Genomic DNA, 27,248 nt, shown 5'->3' with positions numbered 1-27,248 from the left:
TCTTTTTTTTTGAATCTTCAATGCTCCTTTTTATTTATTATTATTTTTGTTATTATTTTTGAAAGTGTGGCATGGGGGGACATAGGGAATTCCAAGACTTCTTGGATTCCACAAATGTTTCCCATGTACTTTTCCCAAAAATGGAGCGTGGGTGACATAGGGAATTCCAAGACTTCTTGGATTCCACAAATGTTCTCTATGTGCTTTTCCCAAAATGAAGTGTGTGTGTGTGTGTGGGGGGGGGGACATATGGAATACCAAGGCTTCTTGAATTCCACAAATGTTCCTCATGTGCTTAATTAACATAATAGCATGCTTATCTAAAAAATCGTGCAACTTTCTTATTTAACGTGATCAGCATGATATGGAGTGCCATTTGTCCTCAGCTACCATTGGTCCGCCAAATTACCCTTTTACCCTTGAATAAATACAACATGTAGCACATAGGATGCCTTAAGATGGTCTATTATTTTCAAGTTGCTTGTCCTAGACGGACCCAACCCCTGTGTTGAGTCCCCTAAGTCAAATGCACATGATGCAAATAAACGTTCCTACTAGGGATCCGGCATGAAGCTGAGTTATTCTAAGCTCATAGCCTGGGTATTTGTTCTAGACCTGGCTTACCCGAGCGGACAACTCGAGCTGAGGATGGGAGTTGTGTACCGGTAACCAAAAGGCCATCCGGTTTTGCAACTCCTCCGAATCCTCGTTCTATTTTGGTATATGACACTAACAGAAAGAAGTCACAACCAGCGTGCACTCCTCAAGAGAGAGAAGAGAGGGGTTTCGACACAGTTTATATATACAGTCCAAGTAATATCAAAGCGGTAAAATACATCATTTAGCACATTGAGCCCAAACATGTAACAAAATCAGATAAAACCAAATATAACAATTTATCTTAGCTCGAATTTCTAACCCTGAACCAGTGGTTCTGGGTCACAATCCCCAGCAGAGTCGCCGGAGCTTTCACACCTCCTTTTTCCGCCCCCATGAGGGTACAAGGGAGTTTTTCCAATTAAAGGACAATCGAAACGGGATTTGTTTATTTATTTCAGAGTCGCCACTTGGGAGATTTAGGGTGTCCCAAGTCACCAATTTTAATCCCGAATCGAGGAAAAGAATGACTCCATATTACAGTCTGCGTACCAGAAATCCGGATAAGGAATTCTGTTAACCCGGGAGAAGGTGTTAGGCATTCCCGAGTTCCGTGGTTCTAGCACGGTCGCTCAACTGTCATATTCGGCTTATTTATCTGATTTTAATACAATTATGAACCGATGTGCCAATTTTAACTTTTTACCACTTTATTATTATTATTTTTAAAAGAATGTGAACATCGCTTAAAACACGTCTTTGGACTGCGTCACATGAAATGCACCCACAATCCGGAACACATTTTATTTGATGTTTTGGGATTTGGATTTGGGTCGCATGAAATGCACACCCAAGCTTAAGAAAGTAAACTATTAAACACGCGCCTAAAGAGACTATCGCGTTATTATTTTGGGAAGGCCGTGAAATTCGCTAAACGGCCCTTCTGAATTCTAAGTAATTTTAAAACAAGTATTTACTGAGGGCCCCGCAATTCTATATTTTTATTCGGCGAGGCTCATCTCATTTTATTATTTGAAGGAGAACTACGTTCCGCTATATTTATTTAAAGAGTTAATTCAAAGTTACTTAAAACATATTGCAAGCCGTGCTATATGTAATGCACCCCCGGTTCCTTTAATCTAATTACATACAAACAACAATATTGCCACAAATCACTAATTTGACGCTATTTATAAACTATCACTCTTTTTCTTCTTAATCTAGTTTAATGAAGTACAAGCTAATAATCTCACAACCTAACAATAAATGGCAAAGCAACTGACAATCAGTGCTAAACAGAAATATAAACATTAACAATAGAACATAACATTAACAATCAGTGATAAACTAACATGACAATATAAATTTTAAGATACGACAAATATATTATTACTACTCAGATTTACCTAGACAAAACGTGCAAGCAAAGAACACACCGAGCCAACAAAAAGTAGCATGAATACTCACGTTTAATAGCAACGTCGAGCTTCAACATCTCGAACTCACCAAAAATGGACAGAAACAACCTCGACGGAACTCATAACACGAACGACAACCTCAAGAGTGGTTTCATGGCTGCACTGGCTGGTCGTTTCTGGAGGTCTGGAGACGAAGAGAGGTTGGTTTAGGTGGTCATTGGCGATGCAATGCAGCAACACAGCCACAACTGCTGCTCGAAAGGAGATGATGAAGCTACTGGTTTTTCCGGGCAACAACAGTCGAAGGGCAGCGACGACGGGACTGGTGCGTGGGGGGGCTTGCTGGAAGGGTCGTTTGGTGGTGGTCGTTTGCTGGGCTACTTGGGCAGCAACGATCGAAGGGCAGTGACGACGGGGAGCTGGTGGTTTGGACAGTAGGGTCGACGGGCAGTGACGGGTGAAGCAGGAGGCAGAAGCAGCTGCGACGAGCAGCTGGGGACGATGGTGATGGGGCTGACTATGGTCGTTCGCTGGTGGTTCGAGCGTTGGGGGGTGCGACTAGTTTTTGGTTACGACGGGAAGGTGACGGAGAGGTTTGGAGGGGTGACGATGGTTATGGGTTTTGTTGTTTCAGCAGGTGGTCGACGAAGGGAGCTGGTGGCGAGCCTGTTTGGTGGTGGCGGGGAGCTAGTGGTTTTTAGACGTGAGGGAGTGGTGGTTTTGGGTAGGTCCGTTAGGGTTTGCTTGTTCTTCTTTGAGGAAGAAGAACCTGAACAGTGAAAAACAATCCTCCCCTTTTAAAATCTATCCAACTCCCCCCTTCCCCTCCTTTGTCCGTGTATTTTGTACCCCTTTGCCAAGAAAAATGGACCCCACGTGTGTAGGGGTCCAAGATTTGTGCCCCCCATGCGCGGTGGAGTTCCCCGTGTGTCGTGTTCCGTCCGTGTTCCCCACGCGTGTCCCCTATGTGTGGTGGACTCGGATTATTATGGGCTAGGTCCGAAAATTAGGCCTAAAAACGGGTAGTTTGAACCCGAATATTATTTTTTTGCCCGGACTCGAGAATAAGAACACGACGTTGCTCAACTAATCCTATGTAAGCAAAATAACTACCAAAATAAGACTAATATTTAAAACAAAACTATATATTTTTTCAAGATTAAAATAGCTACAAAATATTAATAAAACTATTTTTTGTAATTTTTGTTTTGATATAAAGATAAAATATAAAGTAATATTTTTGTATTTTTTCAAAATTAAAATGACTACAAAAGAACTATATTTTTTGGTGATTTTCGAAATTTTATAAAGTACAAAATAAGATGTAATTTTTTGTATTTTTCAAGTTTATGAGAAGTACATAAACCAAAATTTATATATATATATATATATATTTTGTAATTTTCCTTTTGCGACGAAATAAAGTAAAATAACTATAATAGCTATATTAGACCTAAATTAAATATTTACGCTAAAAATGTGGAAATTCTCGGGGAGGGTCAAAAATCACGCGTCTACAAGTTGATCTATATGTGGTGGTGGAAAAGAATATATAACCTCATTATATATATATATTACTATTTAATTATTTTTCCTACCATAATTGAATTATACACAAAATTTAATTAAAGATACCTATAGTAATGTATATTGTTCACAATAAGGTCAGATACAAAGCTTGTACTAAATAAAAAATTATTATTCCAACTTAAAATTAATGTGTAAGATACAAAATAAAAATTTAATTAATTCTTTCTCAAAAATAAATACCTATCATAACTGAGTTATACAAAATATTTTAATTAAAGATACCTACTGTAATGTATATTGCACCCAAATAAGGTCAGATACAAAGTTTGTACTAAATAAAGAACTACTATTCAACTTAAAATTAATGTGTAAGATACAAAATGATAATTTAATTGATTCTTTCTCAAAAAAAGATATCTACCATAACTGAATTATGCATGAAATTTTAATTAAAGATACCTACAGTAATGTATATTGTACCAAAATAAGGTCAGTTACAAAACTTGATCAATTAACTAAAATTTGTCCCTACCATAACTTATTTCGTCCCTACCATAATTATACAAAAAAATGTTAACTAAATTATACTACTAATAGAGATTTGTATCATAATTAAAAAATAATTCTTATTGAACTACTAATTCCATTAATTATGTTTCCATTAATAATTCAAATTTTTAATGTTGTCTTAAAATTGCCAAGTGGTTTTTTTTTAGCTTGCCACTTGGCTTAACCTCATGCTCCACTACTCTTCTTTTAATATAGATAGATATGCATTGTGTTACATTATGGAACTTTTTCAGTAATTTTAGAGCGAGGTGAATTAAAGTACAACAAATTCAGATCTTGTTAAAATTAGAGATATTTAACAAATATATGAATAATTATAGTCAAATAATAAATATTTGATTCTCTAAATGGTAATGTTATTATAAAAATTGAATGGAACGAGTAGATAACAGTGTATAGAATTTTTAGGACATGTAAATTGATTGGAGTAGAATTATTTCTTTTTGTCGATAATACGGTTTGTTTATCCTGGCTTTGATTTATATTTTATCGGACGAAAGCTTCTACTGATATTGTTGCTGGTTTTTTGTTTGAATTTAAATTCTATCCATACAATGTAAAATGTTACATAATCAGTGAATGTATTGGGTAATTATAATTTAATATCATTATGATAAACACCAATAGGTAACGAGGTGAAAATGATATAAGCAATCTGCTTTCATAGTTAAAATTTACTAATCTTATAAAAAATCGATACATTATCTGTATATAAAGTTTAAATTTTTTATTTTCCCGAGAAGGAGGAGTATGTAATAGAAATTTGGCTACAAGCTCGAGCAATGTAACTATATGATTTATGCTACTGTAAATAGTTTGTTGAAGGTTAATAGCTTAATTGTTTGGCCAAATTTCTAAAATTAACTTACTTTTGGAAGTGTTTTTTTTTTTGCAAAAGTGATTTTCTTAAAAGTACTTTTGATGAGAAGTTTGTATTTGGCAAATTAATTTGAAAGCATTTCTGAGCAGCAATTAGTGTTTAGTTAAGCTTTTAAAAAGTATTTCTAAATGTATTTTTTTCAAAAGCGTTTTTCAAAAAAGTATTTTTGAAAAAAAAAGTTACTTTAATTGTTTTTCCAAAACTGCTTCTGTTTCTACTCAAAAATATTTTTTTTTCCTCTAAAAGCTTAGCCAAACATTTCAACTTTAAAAAAAAAATATTTTTGGCCTCGGAAAAGCTTGACCAAACAAGCTATTAGCTTCAATGGCATTATTGCCTTATTTCTAGCACAAGATGCAGACCCTGTATTAGTATAACCAAGTTCAGAATTTTTTTTCCTTGGGTGAATATAATGGCACTTTTCTTGATTAACGAAGGTTGGCGTGATTGTAACAATAACAACAACAAACCTAATGAAATTTCACATGTGGGATCTAGGAAGAATAATGTATATGCAAATCTTACCCTTATTCTGAGAAGGTAGAAAAGTAATTTCCGATAGACTCTTGGCTCAAGAAAAGAAGAAAAGAAGCAATGGCAACAAGTTTGATGTGATTGCATTTGAACAAATTTTGCGTGTTTGACGAGACGTCTTCTATATCTCTGTCTACAGCATGTGAAGAAAGAGAGGTAATGTATACGGCGAAATCGGAGGAACCAATTTCTCGTTGATAAGGCATCTCCGAAGATCACCTCGAAGGCTCGAGACCATGGACCGAGTACCCTCCCTCGAGGTCCATCGACGCTCGACCTAGGGATAACATTGGCCGCGACCCCGACAGATACGGGGAGTTCCCGAAGAGTGCAGCCAGGGCCGGCGAAATCTGTCAGGCTAGTCTGAGCCTGCATCATGAAGTTAGCCAGCTGTCACATCTCCGTATCTTTGTAATTAATGCTTGTTGTACTATGTTGGAATTTCCCCTCCTATATAAAGGGGATTCTTGACACTTTGTAAGAGGTTGTTGCCTCATCTACCCCACACGAAATATACAAGAACTTTCCCTTTGCTCTTTGGCACATTCTTTCAATATTATTGCTTCCATTTATTGTCTTCAAACTTGTTCTTCACTTATTGTTTATTATTGGCCATAAAGAGCCTCTATTGATCTTAGTGTAGTTGTTAGCCCTGCTCCGATTATCCTCAATAGCTCGTAGCCGAGCCCCGGGATCGACCTCGAGGCTCAGAATCCGCAAACCCGAGGACCCGAGTAATTGGTCTATCGGTTTGGTTATAGCTCCCTCCTTAACTTTATTTCGTCTCTAAATCTCATATACTTAGCATCAACTGCTTAACAAACTAACATAAAAATAGATCACGTATTTTTAGGGTCCCATCAACAAATTTAATTGTTATTACTATTTTTACGGTAAACAGTTTGGCGCCCACTGTGGGGCTAAAAATAATAGTGATTATTTTCTTGCTGGTTTACTACATAACGCAGTTATCTTTCACGCTTTTTCTTGTCCAAGATCTTCGATTTCATGTCAAAATGTCTAGCTCGGTAAACGGAGATGAAAACAACAATCTTGAGGACCATGGGGAAAACGGTGTGGTTGTTCCAGGTGTTGGTGTGCCGCCACAAAACCCCGGGAATGCACTAGAGCCAGTCCCCATGGACGCAATCTCACGCGATGCCCAACGGGTCGATATAGGCTTGCATACCGACATAAGTGTGCGTCAAGGAGATCTACAAGAAGCTTAGAAAACCCCAACTAGAGAAGAATGTGAGGTGAGCCTTCATGTTATTTTTAAAATGTTGTAGGCACAACAACTAGCTAGTGCTCAGCTGCAAAGTCACCAGAAAACTCCCAGCACGGTAGCACCGGGGACAGCTCCTCCAGCCGAATAGGTGCCGGAGAGATCGAGTAATAACGGGTCGATGACCGATCTCGCCATCATAAAAATGCTCGAGGACCTCACCAAAAGGATCGAATCGGGCGAGAAAATGATAGAAGCCGACAAGAAGGCCGAGACCTACAACACCACGGTTGACCAAATTCCGGGCGCACCCTCGGTCATGAAAGGTGTGGATTCGAAGAAGTTCGTACAAAGGCCGTCCCCGAGGAAGTGGCCCCGAAACCCATTCCAAAGAAGTTCAGAATGCCGGAACTCCCAAAATACTACGGGACCTCAGATCCCAATGAGCACATTACTGCATACACATGTGCAGTAAAGGGCAACGATATAAGGGATGACGAGATCGAGTCTGTCTTGCTAAAGAAGTTCGGGGAAACACTCTCGAAGAGGGTCATGATGTGGTATCACAACCTAGCTCCTAACTCCATAGATTCATTTGCCATGCTAGCACATTCCTTCATAAAAGCACATGCCGGTGCCACCAAAGTAGCAACGAGGAAATCCGACGTGTTCAAAATCAAGCAGAGAGAGAACGAAATGCTGCGAGAGTTCGTATCTCGCTTCCAAATGGAACGGATGGAGCTACCGCTAGTCTCCGATGACTGGGCAGTGCAGGATTTCACTCAAGGTCTGAACGAACGAAGCTCAGCGACTTCGAAATAGTTGAAATAGAATTTGATTGAATATCCCGTTGTGACCTGGTCGGACATCCATAACCGATACCAGTCGAAGATCAGGGCCGAAGACGAACAGCTAGGAGCCCCCTCGGGCTCAGTATATCCAAGTAGGTTTCCGACGAAGGAACCAAAGCCGAACAAAGAAAGGTACTAACAATACATCGAAGGCAGGAGGAATGCCCCGAGGCACAATCCACCTCGCAATGATCGAAGGATAAACCGAGGACAAGATCCTCGGGACCCATCAGCAGAGCTAGATTCGATAGGAACGTGGGACCAACGGGGGCACCTCACTTATCAGAATACAACTTCAACATCGATGTATCAGACATTGTGTTCGCCATCAGTAAAATCAGGGACGCCAGGTGGCCCAGGCCTGTACAATCGGACCATTCACAAAGGAATCATAACTTAGTGTGCGAGTTTCACAACACGCACGGCCACAAGACCGAGGATTGCCAGCAACTCCGAGAGGAGGTAGCACGACTACTTAACAAAGGTCACCTCCGAGAATTTCTCAGCGACCGAGCCAAAAATCAGTTCCGAAAAAGAGAGGCGGCCAAGAAGAACGAAACTGATGAGCCACAACATGTCATCCACATGATCTTGGGAGGCGTTGATGCCCCGGAGAAAAGCAAACCCGGGGACGCATTCAGTCTCAGCGAAGATGACACCGAGACCTTGTCTCAATCTCATAACGACACACTGGTAATCTCTTTTCTTGTAAATTCTTTTCAAATAAAATGTGTACTCGTGGATCTAGGTAGCTCGACCAACATCATCAGGTCGAGAGTGATAGAGCAGCTCGGACTGCTTGACCAAATCGTGCCCTCCACTCGAGTCCTCAACGGATTCAACATGGCAAGTGAAACGATGCAAGGAGAAATCACCCTCCCAGTCACCGTGGCCGGCACAACCCAAAATGCTAAATTCCATGTTATCGAAGGACACATGAGGTACAACGTCTTGCTCGGATGGTCGTGGATACACTGCATAAGATCAGTGCCATCCACTCTCCACCAAATGATGAAATTCCCAACAAAGGATGGAATTAAAATGTCTACGAGGAACAGCATGCGGCAAGGGAAATGTTCGCGGTGCACGACGTGGCACTAACATCAATACCTCCGCTCGCAAAAGAGCCAAAAGGTAATCAAGCCATACCTTCGTTTAAACCCGATCGAACAAAGTAAAGGATCATACCACATCCTCATCTCGAGTAATTAGGACATATCGGTCCTCGAAACATCGCCGGCACATCCCGTACTAAGGTATAACCATCTCCCTTTTTTATTTCATATTTCAGACTAACCCTTATGCAGGCGCCCGATCGAAGCAGTCAGAGCGCTAACCCAGCTCGAAGACTTTAAGGTATTAAAGCATCTGTTGCACTCTTTTCCTTCGACCGAGTTTTATCCCAAAAAGGGTTTTACTGGCAAGGTTTTTAACAAGGCAACATCTGCATGCTGGGAGACTCAACAAGTGTCCGAGGCTTTTTTTGCAATTAACCTCGAACACTGAGGGGCATCCCCCCACGAAGGTCATCCGCTCGGAAAAGCTAAGAAGCTCCGAAAGGGGTCCTAGTAGAAAAATGATGTACCGGGCCAAACGGTCGAACGAACCGTGTCCGTATAGCCGGAGCCCCCGACGGCGAATACATATGCACTTTGTACCAAATAATTGAAGAATATCTTCTACCAAGGCATCTCACACTCCAAAGGAACCTCAACACCTTCATAAAAACGACTCCTCTGCCGAAAATGTCCTGAACACTCGGGGATTGACATCAACAATTCAACACCTGAACGACCTCTGGATTGGGATTCCAAGCTTGTAAGCCCTCGATGAGGCAACATGAAAATCACGAAACATCTCCAAGGCCAAAAATGCCCCGAACACTCGGGTACTGGCGCCGATATCTCCTAAATTGCACGACCCCAGGATCGGGATCTCCAAACCATAAGCCCTCGATGAGGCAATACAGAGTTTGCAAATAACGGCTCCCAAGTCGAGAAACCCTCGATGACTCGGGGACTGCCGTCAAGTGTCATCTCCACCGACTTATCAAAACCCGAGGTTGTAAGACGTCGAGCGGGCAGACTCGGTCCTATAAGGCCTCAACGACATGTAAGACCTCAACGGCATGTAAAATCGTAAGACCTCAACGACATGTAAAGCCTGTAAGACCTCAACGACATGTAACACTATAAGACCCCAACGACATGTAAAACTTATAAGACCTCACTAAAGGCATAAACCCGATCCCAAAATTTCGGCTATATATCAAACTTGTAAGACCCTTAAAAAGGCATACCCTCGAGATAGATGTCGAAACTACTTCACTCGGGACTCAAAGGCTCCGACCAAACACGAGTGACTCCAGTCACACGGCTGTACCAACTGAACTAACGCGACTCGGGGATGCCCAACCGTCGCTACAAGGCATAAGAGCCATCGTCGCCAGCCCACACAGGCTTTCAAATTACTCCGAATCTACTTCAGAAATAATCGGTTAATCAGGCTACCCTCGGCATAGGCAAACATGCTTCAGCCATGTCAGCTCCAAATCACAGGCTTCGATCTACTCAGCCTCCGAGCAAACCTCCCGAGGTGCTCGAACATCGCCACAAGTTACTCGAAATCGAGGTTCTTCCCGAACCGATGACGAGTCAGGCAAAAATTACTTCAAAAATCCTTAACAAGAGGAAAATAAAACCTGCATAAATGGTCGCATCGACCAAGCGCATAAGAGCCATTGTTACCAGCCTAATGAGCCCCAGGGCCATACACACAAAAGGTCGCATTGACCTAAAGCGTAAGAGCCACTGTCGTCACTTGAAATCTGAAAACTTGAGGGTCAAAATGAGCTCGAGTCATAACCCTATTCGGAGACCAGACCCAAAACAGTTAACTAAATATGCCTGAGAGGAAGGCGTAAGAGCCATTGTCGCCAGCCCTCATTAAAAGGTCGCATCGACCAAAAGTGTAAGATCCATTGTCGCCAATCCAAATACACTAGAAGGTCACATCGGCCCACGGCGTAAGAGCCATTGTCGCCAGCCCTTATTAAAAGTCGTATCGACCAAAAGCGTAAGAGCCATTATCGCCAGCCTAAAGTTCGGCCATTCGAAGGCTAAATAAGCTCGAATCGATGCCTAACTCAAGGACTGTGCCCAAAGCAGATGGCCTAATTATGCCTAAGAGCAAAAGTTCTTAAGAGCCTACGGACCAGTCCAACAAGCCCCAGGGCCATATCATGACTCTAAGGATTCCTACCAACTTGAAGACTAGTCCGATGGCCAAATTCAAGACAGTAAGAGATACAAAGGAAATAAAGCTGCAAGTTTTTCTTTCATACACATGTGGAAAAAACGCAATCTCCGTCTACAAACATGCTTCGGAAATGCTACATACAGATGGCAAAGCCTATGCCCCCCGGGGGGCTACGACCTGCTGGCCTCATCTTCGCTTTCTACGACGTCGGACAAAAGCAACCGAGCATCACGCTCGTCCGCCCTTACTAGCGCCAATTCCTCCGATAGGGCGAAGCCCCTAGCGCAGATATCTTCGAGGGTCTTTCTTCGAGATTTGCAGCGAGCATATTTTTCAACCCTCCCTTCACGGTCACGGATCCTTCTCAGCTCAGCTTGAGCATCGACAACGTCCTTTGAATAGATCGCTATCTCCCGGTCAGCCTTAGTCCGGCTCATCGCAGCTTCTACCCGAGCATCGACGATCTCAGCCCTGACCTTCGAAAGCTCGGACTCAAGCTTTGCAATCATGTCTGTCTGAGCCGAAGCATTATCACAGGCTAAGCGGAGTTGAGCTTCAAAGCAGGAACTTTAGCCAGAGCGTCCTTCCCCTCTAAATCCTGAGCCTCCGTCTGAGCTCTCAGCTCATCATATTCATGCCTGGCCTGACCAAATTCATCTCAAAGGCGCTACAGGGCCTTCGTCTTTTTCTACAACTGAAATAAACTAAGTATTAGCCTCAGGAACCAGGAGGCGGGTGCACGCTCACCCAGGACAGAAAATTACCTGCTCCTTCAGGTGGTTCTCGTAGCTCAAGCTCCGACCCACCTCATACTACAAGTGTGCCAGCTCGACTTCCTTTACCTCACAAAAGAGCCTAAGGGATCTCTCTTCATCCAGGGCTTTCCGTAGCTTGACTTCACAATGAAGCAGCCCGGACTTAAGCTTGTCGAACGCCTGCAAAAGAAAGCCCAATAAGAAAGGAAAGGCACGAAGCTCGAAAAACCTATGTCGAAACTCACTGCAAAGTGAAGCCGCTGGGCCTCCTCGAAGGCCGAACACATACCTGCCAATCCAGTCCCTTCGGCCCTGAAAGAGCCTACTCCGGTCGAAGCACGGTCGCTCGGTGTATGCGACCCCGGTTTCCAGTATCTCCCAAAATGCTATCAACGGAAAAGGAATGTGACAACAACGAAGAAACCCTCCTTCCAGAACCGGGAGGCGCACACGACAGGCTTGGATGATGCTTCCGCTCTGAAGCCCCGGTCTCGCTCTGCCTTACTTTGAACGCCATCGCCCTGTGAAAGCACCTCTCGTTCATTGATACCGTTCTTCAGCCCGAAAGTTGGCAACCCTTCCCCCTCTCCGAAAGAGCACGGCCTCGCCTCGAAAGGCTCTCCAATGCCTAAAACAATAAGATTAATACGCGTAAGGGGGATATGCTTCTCTACATGAAAGAAGGGAAATGAAAGAATAGCACAGCACTCACCATGGTATTTTGCTTCCCATCTGCCCCGGGACAAGGTTCGCCACTTGCGCTCCTCACAGTCGAGTGGGTCGCCAATTCTCGGACTCAATCCGGTAGATCAGGAACGTCGCCCGGCGCCCATGAAATCACTGCGGGAAAAGAAAAGAAAAGAAGGCACAGTTACAAAACCGGGCTTTCGTCATAGACAGAACTAAGAAAGCACGAGATACACCACTTACGAGTATAATTCCATTCCTCAGGGAATGGCATGATCTCCACGGGGATAATGTCAGCGGTCTGCACTCGGACGAAACGACTCATCCATCCCCGATCTCTATCTTCCTCGTCATCAATGATGAAGGGCGTGGTCGAGCGACATCGCAAGGTTAGCAGACCTCGATGGTGAAAGGGCTGGTACAGCCTAATAAAATGACTGAGCGAAAATTCAAGCCCCGCTTTCTCCGCGAAAAATCTCACCATCAACCCCGTTCGCCAAAACGACGGATAGACCTGCGCCAGTAACCCGATACTCTAAGCAGAAGTCAAGCACAACCCTATCAAGGGGTCCCAGCATGAAAGGATACGTGTACACATTCAAGAACCCATCGGCATGATCCTTGATGCCCTCACCCGGGGAAAATGCCTGTAACATCACTTTCTCCCCTCATCCGCAGTCTTTTTTCGCTAATTCAAAATGCTCTTCTCCTATCAATGAAGTGGTCTTCAAGGCGTACTCTCATTAGTCCTGAAGGCTGGAGGCAGAGCTCTCCCCTCCCTGTCGGGCAGACCCCAACATAGAGAACGTGGCGGTGACAAAATTAGAGAACTAAAAAGCAGGAATATGTATAGACGCATTAGTGCTGAAGTACCGAAAGGCTGGCATAGAAAAAGAAGGGCATCTGCTTAAAGTGGTGGGATCCCCTAAAAAGCAAAAAACGTCCATGTATATATATATGGAAAAAATGGCTACGATTCGCTTGCCTCAAAACCAGCTAAAAGCACCATCGCTAGTCCCGAGGTGGTACCCGACCACGATGACCTCCATCAGGACAAGGCTAGGCTCCAGGAAGCCGATGACGCCGTCGCTAGCCCCGAGGTGGTACCCGACCTCGAGGATCTCCATCAAAAAGAAATTAGGCTCTGAAAGGCCAACAACATCATCGCTAGTTCCGAGATGGTACCCGACCTCGAGGACCCCCTTCAAACAGAAGTTAGGATTTAAGGAGCCAACAACATCATCGCCAGTCCCGAAGTGGTACCCGACCTCGAGGATCTCCATCAAAGGAAAGTTAAGCTCCAGAGAGTCGACAACATCGCCAGTCCCAAGGTGGTACCCAACCTCGAGGACCTCCATCAGAACAAGGTTAGGCTCCAAGAAGCCAGTAACACCTTCTCCAGCCCCGAGGTGGTACCTGACCTCGAGGACTTCCATCGGAACAAGGTTAGGCTCCAGAAAGCCAATAATACCTTCTCCAGTCCCGAGGTGGTACCCGACCTCGAGGATCTCCATCGGAACAAGGTTAGGCTCTAGAAAGCTAGTAACACCTTCTCCAGTCCCGAGGTGGTACCCGACCTTGAGGATCTCCATCAGAACAAGGTTAGGCTCTAAGAAGCCAGTAACACCTTCTCTAGTCCCGAGGTGGTACCCGACCTCGAGGATCTCCATCAAAGGGAATCAGGCTCTAGGGAATAAGCATTTAAACTCCACCCGTATGGGCTTGGTCCCCAGGTACCATCTGAGATTGGACAAACCCTCTTTCAAGATCTATCTACAGCGCCTTAAGGCTATTTACACTAAGCCCAAAGCGAGTTTCCAGGTGGTCCGAATTTGAACGAACCTCCGCTCGGGGACTACCCTCGAGAGATCAAAGGCAGTCCTTGTCCACAGGCCTCCGGGCAAATTTCTTCTCAAAGGTTACCACGGATCCTAAGTGATAAATCACGGTTTCAAGGTCCAAAGTGTTACTTTCATTCGACTCGAAGTAAAGGTCCCGACGACCGAGTTCATCGGCCGATCCAGGCTCGATCCAAGGAACGGCGGAGGACTCCATGAGAAGCCATACTAATCAATCAAAAATTAGGAAGAAACACTCACATTTGGGCTCGATATTGGCACCGACCGGTAGAGTAATGCATTCAGAGTCTCTACAAATGTAAAAGAATATAGAAAGCATCAAAGACAAAGTTGAGGAAACATCTTTATATTCATAAACATTTGATTACGATCGCCCGCGAGGGGTATTTACATATGATTACTAAAGCCCAGGAGGGGTCCCTACACAGAAACAAAGAAGCAAAAAAGGTACATATGCAAGAGAAGCCTAGAGTCTAATCAATTCTCAAGCATCATCCCCTCGGGTATGCGTCCTAAGCAGCAATATCTTCTACCACCACTGCCTCGGGGGGCCCGTCTCAATCTTCCAAAGCAGTGTCTTCGATGGAGAGGATAAAGAGGAGGAAAGTGGAGAAGCAGGAGGGGATGAAAAAACGCCATAGCCCGCCAAAGGACGAGGACCCTCGTCGGCCAAGAGAACCTCAGACCGGTAAGAGACTTGGCGAGCGTCGGCCTTACTTGCACGGCTACTTTGAGTCCATTTCTTGGGACATCGAGTCATGCAAGCTACCGGTCGGGGGCGAAGTGCCACACCGAACCGGGGTATAAAGGTGAGCAGCAGTGTATAATCCGAGCACCCTCGTGAGCAGAGGTGTATAGTCCAAATACCTTCCCAAGACGGAAGAAATCAGCCTCCTTATCTCATCATCTCGAGCCAACGATGACAACAGTAACAACCATAACAACAACAACAACAACAACAGTGGCGACGAGACAGTATAGTCTCGCTTAACAAAGAAAAGCCCAGGCAAAAGGCCGTGGACCCCAAACATGGTAGGTAGCAATGGAGAAGGATAATGAAAAGAAAGGGATGGAAAGATGTTGGAAAGCACTTGGATAAAAAGATAATACCGGAAGGCCCCATTTATAAGGGGTGGTAGCATGGCCAACAACGCCATCAATGCCTTAGGCATGCGGATCGACAGGTGTAATCAATGTGTTATTAGAAGCCGGGTCGACAGCGGTACCGTCGCTTTGAAAAATGGGAATTGGCAGCACATTGAATAACACTGAAAGGACAAGTGCATGGGACGTCTCGGTAATCACGAAGGCTTGTGGCATCAGTGTGACGTCATCGCAGGAAGTCTGAAGAGTCGGATGTCAAAATCGTTTCTTGTTGCTCCTCTCTAAGAAATGCGGGGACTATTTGTATACGGCAAAATCAGAGGAACCAATTTCTCGTTGATAAGGCATCTCGGAAGATCACCTCGAAGGCTCGAGACCACGGACCGAGTACCCTCCCTCAAGGTCCATCGACGCTCGACCTAGGGATAACGTTGGCCGCGACCCTGACAGATACAGGGAGTTCCCGAAAAGTGCAGCCAGGGCCGGCGAAATTTGTCAGGCTAGTCTGAAGCTAGTCTAAGCCTGCATCATGAAGTTAGCTAGCTGTCACATCTCCGTATCTTTGTAATTAATGCTTGTTGTACTATGTTGGGATTTCCCCTCCTATATAAAGGGGATTCTTGACACTTTGTAAGAGGTTGTTGCCTCATCTACCCCACACGAAATATACAAGAACTTTCCCTTTGCTCTTTGGCACATTCTTTCAATATTATTGCTTCCATTTAATGTCTTCAAACTTGTTCTTCACTTATTGTTTATTATTGGCCATAAAGAGCCTCTATTGATCTTAGTGTAGTTGTTAGCCCTGCTCCGATTATCCTCAATAGCTCGTAGCCGAGCCCCGGGATCGACCTCGAGGCCCAAAATCGACAAACCCGAGGTCCAGAGTAACTGGTCTATCAATTTGGTTATAGCTCCCTCCTTAACTTTATTTCGTCTCTAAATCTCATATACTTGGCATCAACTGCTTAACAAACTAGCATAAAAATAAATCACGTATTTTTGGAGTCTCATCAACAAATTTAATTGTTATTATCATTTTCACGGTAAACAGATAAACTTTAAGCTAAGTCCAATTTTTTTATTCAAAAAAAAAACTAATTTATATTACCATTATAATCAGCTGATTAGCAGAATGGAGAATGAAGCTGTGAGGAATTGTCTGGCATAGTGATTGCGGAGAAAAAGTATTACGGGACTACATTCTATATTGCTCGAATTCTCCCAAAATGTTGCCGCACTCGTGTCGAATCCTCCAACAATGTACAACTTTTGAAGGATTTGACACATACCCGATAGCATGTTTTGAAGAATCCGAGCAACATAGCATGTACTCCAGTAATATGTTCCCACAGCGCGTCAAAAGGGGGACACTGCAGAAACTGTAACTCAAAACTACTGAATGCAGAGAATAATTAGATCTAACATTATAAAGTACTATTAACAATTCTCAAAACCCTGCACAACAAAGAACAAAAGTTGATATCATACATCACAAATGCTACTGATTGGTTGGCACTGGATAGGCAAATACTTACAAAACTGCAACAGATTGCCACACGTGATTCAGTAATAACAAGGAAGAGTCAAGTCTTACGTTTGTGCCCTCCAAAGTTAATCAGGTTGCTCGACTTTCCTCGAGATAAATGATCTTGATCATAAGCATATGGAAACATTTAAGCATCACTTGATTGCCAGAAAGAAAAAACTTGGATAGTTTTCTCATCTTTCTAATAGTACAAACTCATGTTGAATTCAGTGTACAAATTAAGGGTCGAGCTCTCTTCCAATCCTAAAAGCCTAGTCTCTAACATATGATAATGCAGCGGCGGTAGTTCTCTGCATGTTGTCCAGTCAGCAAAAAGCCGGAGCATCTCCATTGTCTACAGATAATGTATATGTCATCTACTCCTAAAAAATGGTCGATGAACACATGCAAATACCTCAGACATTATCCATGAATCAACCTCCTGAACACAAGCTGTCCAGCTCCAATAAGTAAAATCAACCAGACATTATTCATGTAGTATCTGCATCATTTGCCAACTTCCATTCCTTTGACCGGCAAATGGAAAATAACTTTAGACACTGTCATCTGCCAGTTTAGGTATGTTAAAGTTGAGCAAAAAGAATTTCGTTCCATGTATCTGGAACACCAGGTAAGCACCAATGCAAACAATCCTGGACTCCAGGTGTTGCTTTGATGCTGTATCGAGATATATGACCCTCGTCTCTCAGCTGGGATAAAGCAGTGATATCTAAAAGCTTAACAGCTGTTCCTCTTACAGCTGCTGCTGCATCAGGGTCACTTGATTCATCTTGTAGAACTTCCTTCCCCTCGGAAAGTGGAGTAGTGTTATCACAGGTCCCACCAGTGTTCCATTCTCCATTAAAGAAATGTCTCGGCGATATAGACCGATAAAATGCTTTTAAATGAGGGTGTTTTGGCAGCTGTGAATTCATCCAATTGACTATACTGTGAATTGTAAAATTCTTGGCACCACCAATAGTTGCCATTTTCCTGTTCGTGTTAGGAACACCATTGACGTACATAACCCAACGGTTGGCTTTAAGCTTTCCTCTATTCCAGTGGTGTCCTGTGTTTAAGACAACAACATCAAACTTTGGAAGAAAATGACTCAAAAATGCTGGTGGACGGTCCAAGTGCATGGCGTAATCAGTAGCAGGGTCGGATGGATTTATGGGTGTCAAGTCACAGAGACTAGCAGACCAATAGTAAAGAATAGTTGTTTTGGTGTCTGGAAATCGATAAGCCCATCCATCAGGTCGAGCAGAACCACGAGATTGGACAAGACCATACTCATGCCCCACATTAAGAACATTGGGTCTATCTTTTCCACCAGTAATCATACACATAAGTGATTGAAATTGCTGTCTACCGAGCGAATCCCCAATAAAAGCCAGAGTCTTGTTTTGCATCCTGGATGCACCATCAAATTTAGTGAATCTCTTAAATGTGGAATACTAGAACCAAATAATTTTACTTGATGAATCAAGGAAGAGAGATGGTAATATTAAGCAACAAGAACCTAGACTCTGAAAGATGCTGCAACATATTTTTCATATTTTGAGTTTGTACGTGCAAGAGAGGGAGGGCAACAAGCCACAAGATACAAGATAGCTCTACTGTCACAGACTATTGCATTTCAGGAAGGACATACATTTTGAATATTTTGGTTCAATCAAGCGCCTATTCTTATTGGCCTCGAAAACAACCAGCCAAATGAAGGTGCACTACTTAAGTTATGCTAGGAACACAACAGCGAAAAGGTTTTCATCCAGTCAATAAAATGTAGTGTTTGAATGAAAATAACATGGATTCTGACCACATCTCAAACTTGATTCAAGGATCAGAATAATGACTTCATAAGATAAGTTATATTGTTACCTTTTTAGAAATTTAACTCCTGTAAACTCGTCCATCTGACAATCTTTTGGTCGCCAACGTAACTTCTCGTATTCAAAATCTGTACGTTGTGTCAAACGGCAAGCCCACATAGATGACAACCATTGCTTGCAGCCAAATCCAGAATATAACGGTCGGCTATCATCTACAACCCATCTGCCTTTAGCAAAGCGACAACCTGAAAATTTAGATAAGGTATTAGTATCTGATCACTTTCTACCTATTAAATAAAATCCACCAACCAATTTAAGGGCAGCTAAAACACGCCTTCTCTGATTAATAAAGACCCAAAAGAAGGACACCTCAAGAACTGGTACAAACTAAGAGAAATTCTCTCAGTTGCACAACGCTAATTATCATGTGATCAGAGAAAAGGAAAAAGAAAATCAATGACTAGATAAATAAGAATTAAAAAAAAAAAAGATAGGTCACCTTGTCTTTTCAGGGTGGTTGTCAAATTTTTACTATGTTCACCCCCAGAACTCACAGGAGTGGAAACGTCAGTTTGCTGTTTTATTGAACCAATTTTCTTGTCTGAAACATCTTTTAGATCTCCCTTTTTAGTAAAGTTGGGAGCACCACCTGCACTGCCGGAAAACACAATTAAAGTATCAAATTGTAGAGACTAGAGATCAGTTAACTTTAGTAGTATCTCAGACTAAAACGAAAGAGTCCATTAAACTTTAGCACGTCAAGACGACCCTGTGAAAGTAATTCATTACAATGTAATATGCCACTTTTGTAAACACAGATCAAGTTTGTGAGGTATGATTCAGTATAAAATAAGCTAGAGTATAAGTTACTTTTACTGTTACTATTCAGGGAAAGGGCACTTCTTCTTTTGTTTAAATTTGAAAGGATAAAAGGCATCCACATTTTCAGATAGAGAAATTAACAACGTTTTATAATGCCTCTAATTCGTCAAGATTTAGGTATTTGAGATGAGGAAATTTTGATGTCCTGAACAAGACTTACCTCCTATTTCTTCACGAGTACACAATTCTTCAGACACCTTAATCACTGGTGAAGAGTTTGTATAAGTAGAATATTTTTCAGATTCAAAGTTAACACTTTCTTCTACTTGCCCCGATCCGCCTCCTTCTCCCAAAGCTTCTTTATCATGAGAAATCAATTCTTCAGTCACCTTAATCGCTGGTGAAGAGTTTGTATAAGTAGAATATTTCTCGGATACCAAGTTTACACTTTCTTCTGATTGGCCCAAACCGCTTCCTTCAACCAAAGCTTCTTCATCTTTCACTTTAAGATCTGCCAGAGAAAAGATTATAAATAAGTAATCCAAAAGGATCCTGCAACATTTCCACCAAGGAGTTCAGTCCTAAACTCCTAATTCAGAATAGTCCTTTCAAAAAGTAGTTGAAATACATGAACTTGACCATTCTCTTAGAAGATAAGAAAATTGAGAACAGAAAAAACTACAGTTTAGCAATTTGCAGCTAGATCAACAAGGTCAGCAGTGTGCCCACAACAAAATAATATCACTGTGGCAAAGATCCAGCCAAAACCCTTTGACAAAAAGGTGCATGTATTAGAGACTCCATGTCCGCCAAGTAAGCATGTTGACTTAAACTCACATTAAAAAAATTAGACGTCTTCACTCCAAGGAGTGTGACTTTCCCAGTTAGACAAGTTTTCTCCAGACACAGTCAAAGCTGGCTGATTCTATAGTACTGATGTTTTATGCAAGCTTTGACACATAAATGCATCTCAACTGAAGAAAGACCTATTGTACTCAAAAGATATATAAAATGGTTGAATCATTAATGAGGTCGCAAACAGCAGAGTTCCAAAGCTAAATACTACCATATTCTTTAAACTTGATGAAAATATTAGCTAACCCATAATGGAAAAATGAAAAGAAAAAAAAAACCAATGGTACGTTAGAGGGTTTATGCAAACCTGGAGAAAGCTGGAGCACATGGTTCTGAGGTAGTACTGGAGAAGAAAGAAATAGGCTTTTCACATATGCCAAAAGAAGAACAGTAGCACATACGAATCCAATAAGGATGAGAGAGATCTGTGACACCTTCAAACCTCCCTTCATCCTTGAAGATTAGGGATGTCTGGACTTGAACTCATTCCACCACAATGGACTTGTGTTTGCTTCAGATTAACATCTGTCAATTACTGAAAGGAAAATGTTAAGAGGCAAAAATAGGAAAAGTACTGTTTCTGGTGTAAAATGTGCAGTTACAGATTCACAGGCACAATTTTGAAGACTTTTGATATGGACCACAAAATGAGACACTTATAGATCGCAAAAAGCCACCTGTGGGAGAAGGTAATGGACAATGATACTCTATAAACTAATACACGCTCTCAATTCAGGAAGTAAGCATCTTTAAGACATGGCATTTAAATAGTACTCCATTTTTCTATCAAAAGCTGCTGCCTTCCTTAGCTTCCTTCTCTAGGTTTGAGAATGATAAATGCCGCTCAACTACATGGAAATAATTTTTTTCAATTCTCATCGATCGAGTCCAATAACAAGGATGAATCAACAAATACTCTTCACTCAACAACTCTTCACTCATGGATGAGTTTCCTAGCCTATATCAGATTGCTCTACGCCAGAATTCCTCTATAGCTCAAAACAGAAATGCTAGCAACTGGGATGTTCACTTTAGAAGAGCAGTGCAAGACTGGGAAATTGATAGCCTATTTGATTTGCCAGCAAAAGTGGAGGAGCACAATATTGATGTGAGCCAACGAGATACCATATGCTGGGGAAGCAAGGGCACCTTCACAGTAAAAGAATGCTACAGGTAGACTGATTCCCAGAACCAGGTGTTAGATGCATGGCCCTGGAAGTTAATATGGAAGACCAAACTGCTGGATTGCCCTCAATGAGGCCTGCTTAACTCAAAACAACCTCAACAGAAGAGGTTTCCAGTTGGTCAACAGGTGTTATCTATGTCATCTATGTCTGAGAGATGCAGAAACTGTCAACCACCTGTTTTTGCATTGCCCTGTGGCTTTTGACCTTTGGAATATGTTCCTTTGCATTTTTGGCTTGATTCGGGTCATGCCACAGAATATGAAAGAGGCACACTTGAGCTGGAGTTTATGGAGAGTTGACAAGACCATCAAAAAAATCTGGTTGATGATCCCTGGTGCTATTTTTTGGTGTTTATGGAATGAAAGGAATAGAAGATGTTTTGATGGAATCTCAACTCCAAATCACACTCTCAAAGCTATTTGCCTACTCAATCTTTTTTGTTGGACTAAATTAGCTTCTGTAATTAGCACTTGACCAATGTTTGGATTTTGTTAGCTCCCTGGTCTTAGATTGACAATGTAAAGGGAGCTACAATTCTTATTCTTTTTTCTGCATTTCATTACTTTTGTAACTTGCATCTCCTTGATGCCTTTTGCTAATGAAACACCTTATTTCATCAAAAAAAAAAAATACTTAACCATTCCGATTTACAGACCCTTTCTGGTTCCTTCCTTTTATCTCAAGAAAAACCAACACCCCTGCCTTAACCCAAATAAAATCTTTCCATACTCAATCCAACCCGAAGGGGAGCGGAGCAACGGTAAAGTTTTCTTCGTGTGAACTATAGGTCATTGATTCGAGTGGAATGTCTCGATGACCCAGTATTGACTTATTATATACAGGTTTTGGCTTTCCCATGATCACTAGACGGAAGTTTCCTGCCTTCCACAATGATTGAGTTACTGAATACTTGTAATACAAGTTCTTTCCTCGAACGATGGCTACGAACTAAGCAAATTGAATTGTCAAGGCTTTCAAACCAACACAGAGAAAGCTCAATCAATAAAGAGCATTTTAGTGGAATGGCTTAATGAAGTTACTTCCCGCACGAGGCAGTAAAGGAAGCTAGCGAACCTAGGTCAACACCAAGGTAGGGGCGAAAGGGAAAAGAACGATGTTTGATGTGAACGGAAGCAAGCATTTCCCTACAAAAGCAAAACAGGAAGCAGGGAATTCCCTTTTTCAAGGCCCCTAACCTAGTCCTGGTTTGGTTCTCCGGTGGAAAGATTTGAGATACCTTTTCCTAGATTAAATTTGATATATTAGCCCTCGGAAACAAGAAATTCTGGTCTGGGGGGATAATATCAACCACTTGACGCCCTTCTTATCTGGAATCCTGTCTAATTCACCAATTCAGGGTAAAATACTGATTTTTTGTATTTGAAAAAGATTTTCATTGGGATTTTTGAAGTAGATGGCGGTTAATAAAGAACTCTTTAAAGGGTAGGGTAGGTTACCTACATCACACGCACACCCCCTTGGGGTGCAACCCTTCCCCCGACGGATGTTTTATTCCACCGGGCTGCCCTTTAACCTCACCTCTAAAGACAACAAAGGTTCAGTCACTTCCTGTAAGAATTGTTTCCCAAGTCAAAGGCTCAGTAACCCCATATAGGAATTGTTTCCAGCAAAAACATAAATAATGTCACTGCTTCTTCCTAGCGGCCACCTTCAACTAATGGTTGACCCAAATTTTATCTTTGAAGCAGATCCATCCTACTCACTATTATTTTCTACCTTGCTAACTAATCCTAATAATCAAAGTAACAATCTAAAGCTGCTATAACGCAAATATGGTAGCTTTACCAACATGAAAGAATGATAGCAACAATTTTATTCAGTGCAGCTCCAAACGGATAAGGGACTTAAATTGAAAACCCAGTATGTAGAATATGTAACATTGTAAATTACCACAAAATCAAGGAACATAAGTAAAATTTATAGCACAAATACATGGCAATCAGTACTAATACATCTATTAAAAGCCAAAGATGGTAACTTCACCAATATGGAGTAATAGGAAGAAAAAAATTTGATATCAGTGGTGTCTGGGACAGCTTGCACGCAGCTCCACTATTCTATGGTGTCTGGGACAGCTTGCGTGTAGCTCCACTATTCTATTGGGTACATGCTACCGCCCACCAGCACGGGTATTGGGTAACCCTGCCCACAAGGCTTAGGTCGCGTGAAGGGCTTAAATTAAAAATAATACCGAATACGTAAATTACCACAAAATCTACTAACATAAATAGAAATTCAGAGCAAAAAACATAACAATGAGTACTAATAATACTAGTAAAAAAAAAAAAGATGGCAGCAGTTTGCCAACATGAAGGAATAATAGCAACAATTAACTCAGCAAAAAGGTCGGATCTTTAAGAAACTTAAGGCCAGCAAAAAACAGGAGACATAATAATACTGTATAGCAATGTCACAAACAGTAGACACTAAAAAAATAATATATTGTATTGAATCTGACTAGAGTGAAACAGATATGGAATATTTAAATATAGAAATGCATACCTAAAATTGGACGAAATTGAAGCTGGAAAGCCGAGGATTGATGTTGGAGAAATTATACAGGAGGAAAAATAAAAGCAAGTACGAAATTAAAAAATCATATAATAATGGTGAATTTGGGCAGAAATTAAAGAAGTAATAACTTGGAAAATCAAGAGAAAATGGGGTAGATGGGATAAAGAAAGTGGCATAGAGTGAAGAAGAACAGAAAGAAGACATGTGTTAACGGAGTAAATCACGGGAAAAAAGGGAGCAGTAGTAGTTGAAATACGGTCCATTTTCGTACTTTTTTTATTTTTTAGTATTTGACATAAGTGTGGTCTATTTATTGAAAAATTATAATATGTTTCAAAACAATATATTCATGGCCTTGGGGATTCTATTTAAAAGATTATTCTTTCATAACTTGACCGTTTATACTTGTCCACTTCCGTACGCTTTCATGCACCGTTTTTGTTTTTGGGAAATTACCAGCTATGTCCATTTATAGTAGCTCATTACAAAAATTGGCCAATTGATAAAAATATTACTAATATTAGCCAATTAGCTATTTGTAGCAAAAAAATATCAAATTTTTACTTTGTTTTGAGTGGGTATTATTAGAATAGATTGGGCACAACTTAAGGAGCTTCAGTTTTGGGATAATTTGGTGAAATTTTGAGGTGGTTTGAATTGAAAATTCGATAAAAACTGAACATGAAAAAAATTATATGTGTATCATTTGTGTATCACATATGTATCATATTTGTATCTATCGTGTATCACATGTATATCCATGTATATATGTGTGTGAGATATATGCGTGATACATGTTTGATACGTGTGTCGCAGAAGACTTTTTGAACTCGATTTAATTACGAATTTTGATACAAAACCAATACAAATCACCTTCAATAATCCTCAAATTTTGTATATTGACTTATCTATATATTTTCAATGAATTTCAACTATACCCATTGAAAAAGTTCCTTTTTGTTTAGATTTTTGGAATATATTATATATTTTTTGTATTTCATCACCTTATTTGCTACCTCATCCATAAAATTTCCTTTCCGTCTTGTATCTAGTGCTGCTAATTACGCTTAAAAATATGGAAGGTGATTTTTGCATGTGATTCTTTGAGAGAAAGAACCCTATTATTTGGTTTTTCAATTTTTATTGGCTAATTTTGATAAGTCTATGATTAATGACTAGAGGTTGGTAAGTTGAGATTTATTTGGGACATTTGTGTAAGTTTCCTTTTTTTTATTGACTTTAGTTCATCTATTATCTAATTAATCTATCTATTGTTATTACTTACTATTATTTTTACCGGTCTTAGTGTTACGCGTAAATCATGTCAATAAGTTAAAAAATTTATAGTAAACATAACAAATTATTGGTGTGTATCCCATATTATTGGTTACATAAATTTATAAATTTATGTAAATATATTAAAAAAATAAATTTGTGTTAAAAAATAAATATCAAAGAAAAGAGTGTAAACTCATAAAAATAATATATGTTATTTAAATTTAGCTAGCTTAATGCAGAAAGAAATTCTGCCGCACAGATCTCGGATGCCTTATTGTGGCATCATGATTTGCCTTCGATTACTGAAATCGTTTTTTTTTTTTTTTGGTGGATCATTTTTGCATATATACTTGATATAAAGAAATTAGTGATAAAATTGTTGTAATAATCTATTCATCTTCTTTAAAATTATGTTTTTGAACGTGACGTAAAATTAGTATACGTCCTTATAGACATGTAAAAATTATTGAATTTAGTCCATACAATATTTGGATTAAATTTTAAAGGGATTTTTTTATTCCTATATACTATTTGAAACTTTATTACCCTTAATATTTATATTTAGCTAATTACCCGGCATAAGCAAGTTTTGTTTACGAAATATATACAATTCACCTTAAAAGGCTCTCAATCCATTATTTGTGCCTTCAATTAAGAGATTTAGTTACGCCCTTTTCCTTTTTTCCTCTCCTCTCTCCCCTTTTCTCTCGAGATTCTCTCTTTCTCCCCTATAGCTGCTCCTGCTGCTCTTAACGTTTCTGATTTCTCTAACACCACTCTTTATTCTTTTTGATTTATACATATTCTTCTTCAGTAAACTACATATGACTATAGCTAAAACTTAACTTGTCCCTACATATATAGAAAGAAGAAAACGAAGAAAAAGTCGAGAAAATTTTAACAATAATATATATTCACTGAGTTGGTGAACATTGGGCATGAGTGAATTTTAACAATAACATACTATTAAACATTAAGATCGTTACATTTGCTTTAGAAACTGTACAAAATTTCTAAGTTTATGATAGTCATCTCAGTGGTACAAATTTCAAATGCAAAAATGAAGAGGTCAAACACATGAATTTTCTATGTATTTAATTTTTTTTGTATATTTTATATCTGATTTTTTAAACATACAACTTTCACACAATATGTCTTTTATAGATTTTGTATCTATAGTAAAAATAAATTTCACACAACTAATTATATATTATACAATTTATCTACAATTCATCTACAACGTATCTACAACTTTTACACATTATTTCTACCCAGTTAAATACAATTATAATAACATACAACTTAAATACAAATTTTATTTAAAAAAAATAATATGTATTTTGTATATTTTGTATCTGATTTATACATAGTAAAAATAAATTTCATACAACTAATTATATATTATACAACTTATCTGCAACTTATCTACAATTTTCATACATTATTTCTACTCAGTTATATACAACTACAATATCATACAACTTAAATATAATTTTAATACAATGTCGTTCAACTTTCATACAATAGTTAAATAAATAAAAGAAAAATATATAAATAACAAAATACAATTTTTCTATAATTTTACTACAATTTCGTAAATATAATATATTATCATGTCTTCTTCTTCTTCTTCTTCTTCTTCTTCTTCTTCTTTTTCTTCTTCTTCGACGAGTTTCAATCTGAAATTCAGTCAAAACCAAGTCTAATCTTCACCAAAACCCCTCAAAATTGAGATATAAACTCCAAACCATAAACCCAATTGTTTGCAATAACACCTAATCCAAACAAATAATGATTTTTAAAAACTCAAATTCGAATTCAAAGCTTTTTAATGGTTGTCAATGGTGGAATTGTTCCTTTGCTTTACATTACTGAAATTAGGGATTAAGAGATAGAGAGACGTAGAGAGAATTCTCAATTCTTTGCAACAACATGCAATTCAA

At 40.2% G+C, this 27,248-nt stretch overlaps 1 protein-coding gene across 4 annotated transcripts; it reads right to left on the bottom strand.

The window, feature by feature from the left end:
• Window positions 1-16,671: 16,671 nt before the first annotated feature.
• On the bottom strand, window positions 16,672-24,244 carry LOC104222126 (protein trichome birefringence-like 14). Of its 4 annotated transcripts, none has more exons than XM_070148328.1 (7): window positions 24,016-24,244; window positions 23,497-23,655; window positions 20,613-20,840; window positions 19,671-19,961; window positions 19,128-19,277; window positions 18,678-18,873; window positions 16,672-18,209 (listed from the first exon to the last, which is right to left on the bottom strand). In XM_070148328.1, exons 3-7 carry the CDS (start codon window positions 20,755-20,757, stop codon window positions 17,381-17,383), a joined length of 1,611 nt encoding a protein of 536 aa, XP_070004429.1. In that variant the 5' UTR covers window positions 20,758-20,840; window positions 23,497-23,655; window positions 24,016-24,244; the 3' UTR covers window positions 16,672-17,380. The 4 variants fall into 4 exon arrangements, with proteins under 4 accessions (XP_070004429.1, XP_070004430.1, XP_009771617.1 ...); XM_070148329.1 differs by having other exon boundaries at window positions 20,613-20,830; XM_009773315.2 differs by lacking the exon at window positions 23,497-23,655.
• Window positions 24,245-27,248: the final 3,004 nt, after the last annotated feature.

The sequence above is a fragment of the Nicotiana sylvestris genome, chromosome 6 (assembly GCF_000393655.2).
Source record: "Nicotiana sylvestris chromosome 6, ASM39365v2, whole genome shotgun sequence".
Lineage (NCBI taxonomy): Eukaryota > Viridiplantae > Streptophyta > Magnoliopsida > Solanales > Solanaceae > Nicotiana > Nicotiana sylvestris.
This window is presented reverse-complemented; position numbering and strand designations above follow the sequence as displayed.